We start from the raw sequence: 10,922 nt of genomic DNA, 5'->3' as shown, positions 1-10,922 counted from the left end.
TTCTCCAAACACGGACATGACACCCGCTCAAACATAGGCACACAGACACAGCAAATAAATACGCCAACACAGTCAGTTCAATAGTTTGTTTAAGGCTGGGTATGGGGAGTCTCCATAATCCCAACCCTAGAAGGTATACATAGAAGGATGTGGAGCTCAGGGTCATCCTCCATTATAGAGACCAGCTTGGGTGACAAAAGACTTCCTTTCATTAAACAAAAACAAGCCTATTTAAAGAGTGGTGTGTTGTTGCACTTGGGAGGCAGGGGTAGGAGAGTCACCCCAAGTTCAAGGCCACACAGGGATGCACAGTGAGACTTTTCCTCAAAAAGCCAAGAAAAGCAAATTGATAGAAATAATCTGGAATAGGTTGGCTACAGTTTTCTCACTGCACAGAATTTGCTAACGGGAGCAGAAGGGCCACCACAAGGTGGCGCTCTAACTACATCCATCGCCTCAGACTGGCTTCCTGAGAGCTTTATTTATTTATTTTTTTAACTCTTTTCCCCAGTCTTTAAGGGCCCTAACTAGAGGTCTGTCACACTCCAGCCATAGTCAGCCCCCCTATCATTAGTGCCAAGCCTTCCTCCTGAAGCAATGACAGTGTCAATTTCAGCCACGGGCAACGACGGGGCAAATACAGCTGTTGTGCCGTTTAGGATAATTGCTCCAGGGCACTGGGAGACAGCGTTATAATCTCAGCGCTTACACAGACGTATACCATATTTCGGTTTCCTGTTTTAAGTCCTGTCAGCACTCTGTGTCATGAACTTGTGAATCTATTCAACTAATGTGAGTCCGGAATTAATCTGCCCACGGTTTTACAATGTGCTCGTGACCCCATGTTCTCATCTTACAGCGTGCTGTCCCCATCCTACCTGGACTCAGAACAAAGGGCACACTCTCAAAACAAAACAAGCAACAACAAACAAACAAATAATAAACAAACCAACCCCCCCACCCCTCCCCACCCCTGTCTCTTATAGACTCTACTGGCCCCCAGCTCTCTATGTAGCTGTCCATGGTCTTGAGTTCTTAACCCTTCTTCTACCTCTATCCCAGTGCTGCGGTTACAGGCAAGTGCTATGGTTCTCAATTTCTGTAGTGTCAGGGATGGACCACAGGCTTCTATACACTCTACCAGCTGAGCTATATCTGAGCCTCCTGTCCACTGCCCCACCCAAGATGGGATCTTGTCCTATGTTCTCTGTGTGGCCCAGACTGGTCTTGAACTTGCCTTATAGAACTGGTCTCAGACTTTAAACGATCTGCCTGCATTTGTCTCCCAAAGGCTGAGATTGTAGGTGAATGTCACTGCGTCTGGCTGCAAAGGCCACTTTACCCTGCCTTGTCTGGCTCCCTCCTATCTACTTCCACCGTTTCTGGGAGTCCATCCATCTTTCGGGCTGTTTTATTTTCCTCAGGCATCTGAGGAAAGTTTCTTATTTTCAGCCTCCATCCCGGTCCACGGTGCTTTCTGCTTGTTCCATCTCTCATGTTCTGCACAATTTCTCACCTAGTGAGAGGAGGAATAGAGAAGTAAATAAAGCAGCCTCTAAATTCAGTGTCATGGCTTGGGCCTGTGACCCTCGAAGCTGTGCAGCTGATGCAGGGGGATAGCCACGAGTTTGAAGACAGCCTGCACCACAGTCTTATCCTTATTTTTTGCTGTGATGAGACACCATAACCAAAAGCAACTGGGGAGGAAAGGTTTATTTGTTTTACACTTCTTCCAGATCTCAGTTCATCATCAAAGAAGTCAGAACAGGAACTCAAACTGAGCAGGAACCTGGAACCAGGAGCTGAGGCAGAGGCCAGGGAGGGATGCTGCTTACTGGCTTGCTCCTCATGGCTTGCACAGCCTGCTCTCTTATAGAACCCAGGACCACCAGCCCAGAGACGGCACCACCATCGATCAGTAATTAAGAAAATGCTCTGCAGGCTTGCCTACAGCCCTGTCTTATGGAGACAATTTCTCAAATGAGGCTTCTGATGACTCTGTGTCAAGTTGACATGAAACTAAGCAGAACAACCTCACGGCAGGTTCCGGGTCAGCCTGGGACTGGGCCACAAAGTGAGACCTTGTCTCAACAACAATAACAAAACTCCAACCTGAGTGTGAGGGGGGGAACGTTGGGGGATGGATATAATCAAAATATATACACATATGAAAGTATCATAATAAAATCTGTTTTATATGATTAATATATCCAGATAACAAATTTCTTAAAAATAGGGCTGGGGCAATGTCTCACAAACACAAGGATCTGAATTTGAACTGCCAGCTCCTGAGAGTCAAGTGTAGCCACATCTACCTACACTCCCAGGTCCAGGAATGTGATGGAGGGGATCCTCTGCCCTCCCCAAAATAACTCAGCTCCAGGTTCATTGAGAGATCTTGTCTGTTAGGAACAAGGCTGAGAGTGATGACATAGCACGCACAACATTCTCTAGCCTACACACACACACACACACACACACACACACACACACACACACCTTAATCTCAGCACTCAGGAGAGAGGCAGGCAGATCTCTGAGTTCAAGGTTAGCTTGGTCTACACGAGTTACAGACTAGCCTTTCAACAACAAAACTACTTTAAAAGGAACTGGAGGGATAGCTCAGCAGTTAAGAGCACTAACTGCTCTTCCAGAGGTCCTGAGTTCAAATCCCAGCAACCACATGGTGGCTCACAACCATCTGTAATGGGATCTGATGCCCTCTCCTGGTGTGTCTGAAGACAGCTACAGTGTACTCATATACATGAAATAAATACATCTTTAAAAATAAGTAAGAGATACCAATAGGAACAGCAGTAACAACAAAAGGCTCTGTAAAGGCTTTGCTCAATATGGAGTCTAAGGCAGAGATGAAAATAACCAGAAATCCAAATCCTAATCCTTCAGGCAGCTGGGATTAACCACATCTCTGCACAGAACCTTTAGATGAGTCTACGTGGAAAGTTCAGTGCACAATAGTGAACCACAGGTCAGGAGAGCATCCCCAGTGCTTATAAGGACCTCCCAATCTCCAGTCTGAGCAGCATAGCCACTAAGCCTGTACAGGACTCAGGAGGTCTAAGCAGTTACCTGGAGCTGATATAGCAGAGCACAGGCAGGTACTGGGAACTCTGTGTGTGGTATGTGTACCTGTGTGTGTGTGTGTGTGTGTGTGTGTGTGTGTGTGTGTGTGTGTGTGTGTGTGAAGGAGGGGAAGGGGGAGAGAGGGAGGGGGAGAGGGAAAGAAAATGTGTGTGTATGGAGAGAGAGACAGAGAGACAGAGAGACAGAGAGAGACAGACAGACAGACAGAGAGAGACAGAGAGAGACAGGGCCTGGTATGGGCTTTTGAAACCTCAAAGCCACCCCCACTGACTTACTTTTTCCAACAAGGCCACACCTCCTAATCCTTTTCAAACAGTGCCGCTCCCTGATGACTAAGCATTCAAACATACAAGCCTAAGGGAGCCATTTTTATTCAAACCATTTCACCTGGCAAGAACTTGGCTGACCAAGTCATCTTTGAGCCCCCAACCCCTATACCATCCTCTTTTACAGCAGAGTCTTCCTGTGTAGCTCTGATTTGCTGTGAACTCAACTACATAGCCCAGTCTGAACTCAAATTCATGACAGTCCTCCTGCCTCACCTTCCCACGTAGGCGGGATGAGTGACTGAGGTAGCACACTTGGCCTAGTTCCTTCTGTGTCTTAGAGTTCATCTTACTCCCAAGGATTTGTAAGATCCTGGAATGCAGGCAATCTCCGGGAACCCAAGAGAGGTGGCATCCACCTATGCCTGTGTCTCTGCCTCTCTATTACCCTAAGTGCTGTGTGCTTACTGAGCCCAACAAATAACAGCCTGGCTCAAATCCCAGCCATCCTTCTCCTCGTGCTTTATGAAATAGTGGCAAAAAGATAGCATCTTGGGTGTGGTTCTGAGAGAGCTGGGTCCCTCTAAGTATGCCCTTTCATGAATAAGCCAAAATTCCTTTCTTTTGGTTTGCTCACTTTTTCTTCCTTCAACCCCTCTGGATTTTTACTGAGTATTCTTCAGTTCTGTGCTAGAACTACAGAGACAAACAAGACCACTTTTGCAATCTCCATGGTGTGACGTTAGCTTTAATTATCAACTAAACACAACCTAGGAACACTTGGAAAGAGACATTCAATGAAGGGTTGCCTATATTGGTTTGGCCTGTGGGTATGTATATCTTAGGGGCATTGTAACACAGTCTGGCCTTGAACCGCTGTAATTTCTTGAATTGGTATGCCAAGAGCTGTGACTATAGGCACAAACCATCATGACTGCCGGTGCTAACGAACAGACTCGTTAATAACCAGAAAATATGTATTATTAAATTCAAGTTCCAAACAGAGAGTGTGAGCTTGGATTTGACGTGCCGTCTCAGTAGTGAGGTTGATATTTATTTCGTGGAGTAATGATAATGACCTATGGGGTGGGAAGTGGCGTGTAGCTCCGTTGGTCGAGTGCTTACCTAACGCTCACAGATCAACAGAGTTTGGTCACCAGCACCAGGTATGGTGGAGCACACCTGTAATTCAGGAAACAGAGTCGAGAGGATCAGGAGTTCGAGGCCATCCTCAGGCCACAGGATGGCTGTGAGGTCAATGCCTACAGGGTAAGATGCTATCTCCAAGCCAAAGGAAAAGCAACAACACAAGGAAGGGCCTGCAGGGGCGCTGAGGGGTGGGCGGACTCAGTGGACACGGATTCGGTCCGCTTTCCTCCTCCCTCCAGCAGGACCAGATGTGCTCAGAAACCTTGGTTCTCCTTGAGTATATGTACATCTGTCAAAATTCCTGTCAATTTTAGCCCAACTGCCAAGGGACTGAACAAAGAGAGTTAGCGATTAACTTCAAAGAACTTTGTTGGAGAGGAATAAAGATATTTAAGGCCTATTTTGTGAACTAATTGCATTTGCATATTTATGGGATTTACTGATATAGCAGTAATTAAAAACTATTTAGTAGTCTTAAAGGACACATAACTCAGTCGCCGTTTGCATAATAAACACTTCCTTATTATGTTTGCATAATAAGCACTCTCTCCCTGCTTCTTCCAGAAGACATTGGTCCATCTAAGAGGTGCCACGTCCTGCTCACAAATGGAGAAGCATGGTACAGGGGTTTCTGGAGCTGTGGAGAGGGGCTTCTGAAAGAATATTCTTCTTGCGATTCTCTTAATGGTGGTGGGCATGGCCTGAGTTGCTGCTAGAGAATGGCAGACTCAAGCCTTACTTGAGGTTTTGGCTTACTTTGCCCCAGTGTTATTCCTTGAGGATTCTGAGGTACGGGCCTATAGCCTCAGCACACATACACACACACATGCACACACATCTCTTGACTCCAACTTTGCATCTTAAATGTACTGATTTGAGAGGCATGGAGAGTTGGCTCCATGGTCTACAGCACTTGTTGCTCTTGCCAAAGAACCAGGTTCAGTTCCCAACTCCCACAAGGTGTTCCATCACCATTCTGTTTCAGGGAACGCAGCACCCTTTCTGACCTCTAGGCACTAGGCAGGCCTGTAGTGCACGCACATACACACACAAATACAGGCAAGACACTCGTACACAGAAAATAAAATCAATGAAAAAAAATTGTCTACATAATGAGTTCCAAGCCTGCCAGAACGATCTATGTAGTAAGAAGCAGTCTGGAGGCTGGGGGTAGGGTTGGGGGACTGAAAGGTTTAGCTGAGAATCTAAAACCATTGAGTAAAATATGGGAGAGTTAGACAAAGGAGAGAGCTGAGGCAGTGAAAACTCTCCTGAAGACACGGTACCCACGCAAACTCCTGGCCGGAGGCTGCAGCCAAGAGCTGTGGCAGGTAGCAGCGCCAGACTGCTGTTAAATCAGCTAACGAAGGTCATAATGGACCTGCATTACACATCATTAGCAATGGCCTTGCAGTAACAGATGGGCACATGAGAAAGTGCAAAGAAAAAGAGGGAGGGAATGTTCCCGAAGGGTCTGCCTTAGAGTCACGACACACTAGAATGTGTGGCAAGAGACCATGGGGATCACCATCTCAGTTCAAACCTCTGCACAAGGGGAGGCTTCCCAATCCCTCCCCTAGAAAGACGCTACCAACCCAGCTGTACTCCCTCTTGTCCAGATTCTTCCCCATGAGCCAAAGCAGACTCTCAGAACTGTCAGGAGCAGACAGGAAGGGGCCAGATCGATTCTTGGTGAGCCAAGCTCACCAACAAAATCAGAAGGCTGGTGGAGAGAGCTCTCCTCTCCCACCTCCAGCCACACAACTCTTTCACAGCCAATTAGCTGCAGCCTTGACTAGCTAGTGTGCAGTTACCACATCAAAGACTATCTCTAGGGGTTGGGGATTTAGCTCAGTGGCAAGCGCAAGGCCTTGGGTTCGGTCTCCAGGGGGGGGGGGACTATCTCTGTTTGTTAATGGGGGGATTAGCTTGCTTCTTTTCATTTCTTCTTTGTTGAGACAAGGTCTCCTGTAGCTCAGGCTGGCCAGAAGTCAAGCTCTCCTGTAGTCAAGGCTGGATTTGAACTCCTGGTCCTGCCTCCTCCTCTCAAGTGTTGAGGTTATAATTGTGAGCTGCTACACTGGGCCCCGACAAGGACATTATTTTATTTATTTCTTAGTGTATGTGGAAGCGGTGTCTGCACACTGGTGTGCACAGGTACACGGACACTAGAGGGACTCCTGCTCAGTAGCCAGAGAAGAGAAGGTAATGTCACAAAAAGTAACCATATTCAATCCATCGAACAGCAACACAAGCCACAAGATGGCTCATGGGGAAGGGGTGCTTCCCCCCTAAGCCTGACAATCCAACTTTGGTTTGATTGGGACCCCATTTGAGTCCCCAGGACCCACAGTCTCCATGTACCCCAAAGCACTTGTCCACCCCCACATACAAAATAAAGAAATAAAAATAATTTTAAAGGGACATTAAAAAAAAACTTTTATCGAAGGATGTTAAACATTAATAGTTCTCATCTTCCAGAAGCCTAGAAGCATCTTGTCTGAGTTACTTTGTGGACTGTGCGCAGTGAAAATTTAAAAAGCATTCCTATATATCAAAAATCAATGCTTCCCTTAATTAAAGGGGCCTAGCAGAAACAAAAGCACTCTTTCCACTGTATTGTTTGTAGTTGATGCTCATTAGACAATACCAGGTTCCCATTAGCTGCTTGTAACTCAAGAGCCCAGTGACTGTTCCCAGAGACCGAAGATGTTCCTGCCTACGTCTGATTTAAGGCAACAATCTGGATCTCAATTATTAATGAAATTAGGGTCCTGAATGCCAGCAAGAACATTGCCTTAGGTAAAGGCTGGAAAGGAAATCATATTAGCCTGGAATTTCCTCTCCTTGGGGCCCCCTCTAAAATTGCATTATTCACTTAGCTGGCTCCTGTAAGGGAGATGGAGTCTTGGCCATCATCCTAGGGCACAGCCAAATGGAGAAGCTTGTGGGCTTCGTGAAGGCATTAATCCCCAAACCTCTGTGCGGTGCACATGTGCCTGTCCAGTCGGATGTTTACAAAATCGCACCAAAGTTACCACAAGTGAGCAGACAGGAGACGAGGGTGGAGGGGCACTGAGAGATGCAAGGTCGAGCAGTGCTCTCGCTCGCCCGACCGCCCGACCGCAGTCATCGCTCGTCTCTGGTACCTGCCCCAGAACAATAGGCAAGTGCGATGATTCTTCTGTGGTCCTGCCTCCTGGTGGCTGTCGTAGGTAAGTCCTGTGAATGATTCTGCCGGGCGCTGTCTGTAGTGCCCACACTGTGCCGGGAACACCTCAGATCTGTTCCTTTGGACTCATGATCTGTTAAATGCTAGCCCTATGAAGCTTTGCAGAGACCAGTGATGTGTCTCTGACACTCCCCTGCCACCCCCTCACCCCCCCCACCTCCGTCTACACAGGTGAAAATTCACTCCAAAACATTACTTCCACGGGAAAATGTTCTCTTCTGAAGAAATCCAGCTCACTCAGGTGGTTTATGTTGTTCGGGGCAATCTCTTTCAGATATGCACAGATAATGTGTTTTAGGATCCCAGATAACCTTGGCTTTATTATAAACCTTTAGCAGAGCAGAGAAGAGTCCCATGGATTCGTCTCAGCTGTGTATCATTTTGATATCACAGTGTTTGAATCCAGCTTTGCAGAAACTGCGGAAGCGGCCAGTTAACTGCTGAAGGCAGATGTAAAGGCATGTAAGTTTTAAGTACACGATTTCTATGAAACTACTTTAGCGGTTATGTGTGTTTTAATGTATGGAACGATACATCAACAGTGGCATTGACTCTACTGAATTCGACTGTTTTAGTTAGGATGCAACTGATTTTTTAAAAATGTGGATTAACCAAGAATCTATGGGTTGTCCCTACCCTTACCTGGGCATGTTTCATTCTCTTTGTCTTAAAACCCACTTTTTTAATTGGATTTTTTTATTTACATTTCAAATGTTGTCCCCTTCCCCCACCCAGCCCACCCAACCCACCCACCCCTTCCTGCCTCCCCACCCTGACATTCCCCTACACTGGGGGTCTAACCTTGGCAGGACCGAGGGCTTCCCCTTCCACTGGTGACCCAAAAAGGCTATTCATTGCTACCTATGCAGTTGGAGCCCAGGGTCAGTCCATGTATAGTCTTTGGGTAATGGTTTAGTCTCTGGAAGCTCTGGTTGGTTGGCATTGTTGTTCTTATGGGGTCGCAAATCCCTTCAGCTTAAAACCCATTCTTTAATCTGGTAATGCGTCCTTTCCTTCATCCCAACTGTGTACAAAGAGAAAAGGAAACCTGTCTTTGTCAGCGACTCCTAGCACAGTACTTCTGTTCATCTTATGTTTATTCTCTACCTTTTTGAGGGTTCTCCTAGAGCTTGGGTCTGAATTCTCAAAGTTTAAAATAAAACCGGAAGTAGGACGAGTCAGTTATGGAGACAAATAAAGGCATTCGGTAGCTAGAGAGCTAGACATTTACCAACTCAGGAAGAAAATGTTGGAAATGATTTTTTTCCTTCCTATTTGGCAGAGAAGAAGAATAACCACATAAATCCTGGACATTTAACTTCCAGGATAAAAGCCCGTCTTAATTATAAGAGTGAAAGAGAGGAAGTTTCATTAATGCCAAATGGATTTCTTTGCAGAAAATAACCACCAACATGAAACTAAGATAAAATAGATAAACGATGTCAAGTACACTCAGGAAATTCTTTTTACCAGCTTTTCTCTCTGATGTTTTGTACTGAGGTTGGATTTTGGTTCTCAGTGGGGCAAGAACAGAGTCGAATGTCCAGGACCTCCTCAGGAGTCATGCTAAGGACATTCATGACAAAGAACCAGGCATTTTACTAAGTAATTTAGAGTTGACTTGTAACCGTCAGAACTGAGCTTTTCTGTGTGCCGAGAGTATGCTAGGGATGAGGCTAGCCCACCTCCAGCTTCACTGCTCGCCAGCCACAAGGCCCACACAAGTCAATTCATTCTTCAGGCAGTTTTTCAGGGCCTTGCACAGCCTAGGCTAGCCTCGAACTTACTGGGTTGCTGCGTGTTGAAATCTGAACCCCCTGTTTCCGTCTCTCAAATTCTAGATTAAAGTATATACCACCCCACCCTGTTTGTGTGGTTGTAAAGGTGGAACTCAGGCCTTCATGCATGTTAGGCAGGTGCTTTACCCAGTGACCCTCATCCCCAGACCCTTAATATTCATGAAGACTGGTTACTGGAAGTGTAATGTGCAACACAAATGTAAGATATTACCAACCCGAAGCACAGGCTCTGGAAGACCACTGTCTGTTTCTGCTCAGTAACGGACCGTGCACGGCGTATAGGTTTTCCTTCCAATGGCCTACTCAGTGCTGTTCCTAATATTTGTAGACAGCCAGGTCACCACAGTGTCATGCCTAAGAGGAGGTTCTCTGAATGCAGACCAGCTGTGCTTTGACCCCAGCCTCTTCACTTGTAAGCTATTTCCCTGGGCAGCTGTGTCCTCACAGCTGTAGTACGTATGCCATCCTTACACACACACAAACGCACACACACAGACACACACAGTCACATACACACATACACACTCACACACTCACACACACATATCCACACACACACGTATACAGACACACATACTCACACATAGACACACACATAGACACACACATAGACACACACACTCACACATATACAGACACATTTACACACACAGACACACACAGACACACACATAGGCACACACACTCACACATATACAGACATACATACTTACACACACAGACACACACACATATACAGACACACACACTCACACACACATATACAGACGCACACACAGACACACACACAACAGAGACATGCACATACACAGACACACACACAGCAGGGACACACACACACACTCAGCAGAGACTCACACACATACAGCAGACAGACAGACACATACATACCCCAAACCAAATCAAATCCAAACAAACAAAAACAAGTGAAAAAGGAAGAATGTTTTGTTGTTGTTGTTGTTGCTTTTGCTGTTTTTGAGACAGGGACTCTGTTTAGTCTGGGCTGGCATATAACTCAGTATGTAGCCCAGGCTAGCCTCGGATTTGTGATTCCCTGCCACAATCTCTGGAGGGCTCGGATTCTAGGCATGTGCCACCATGCCTGACTTTGTATTCCTATTGTCCTTTCAGATCCCTTCGCTGCCAAATACTGTGTAGTTCAGTCCCTAACACATTCCGCTCTACAGAAACAATCCATGTGACTAATGGAAGTCGGTTATCGCATCTGAGGAGGCAGGGTTGACTGGGAATCTCTCCTGAGCCCGCCGATAGCTTCCATCAGTGTCTGTGGAAACAGCCTCGAACTCTGAGTCATTTAGCGCTTGTGTGAATGTCACATTAGCTTTCAAGGGGGCATCATTTGCTGCTAAT

The 10,922-nt window shown here is 46.3% G+C and overlaps 1 protein-coding gene across 4 annotated transcripts in view; it reads left to right on the top strand.

Moving 5' to 3' along the window:
• The first annotated feature begins 7,416 nt into the window (after nt 1–7,416).
• Htr3b (5-hydroxytryptamine receptor 3B) overlaps nt 7,417–10,922 on the top strand; it is a 30,234-nt gene continuing 26,728 nt past the window's right edge. For 2 of the 4 annotated variants that reach the window (XM_087563516.1, XM_087563515.1), the window contains exon 1: nt 8,088–8,214. Coding sequence is in view for 2 of the 4 variants with exons in the window: in XM_087563514.1 (XP_087419640.1) it covers nt 7,696–7,735 (40 nt within the window). In the remaining 2 variants the exon portion in view is untranslated. 4 annotated transcript variants of the gene reach the window in all.

Source organism: Rattus norvegicus, chromosome 8 (genome assembly GCF_021556685.1).
Source record: "Rattus norvegicus strain SHRSP/BbbUtx chromosome 8, alternate assembly SHRSP_T2T, whole genome shotgun sequence".
Lineage (NCBI taxonomy): Eukaryota > Metazoa > Chordata > Mammalia > Rodentia > Muridae > Rattus > Rattus norvegicus.
Note: the sequence above shows the minus strand (reverse complement) of the source record. Positions and strands in the feature narration are given on the sequence as shown.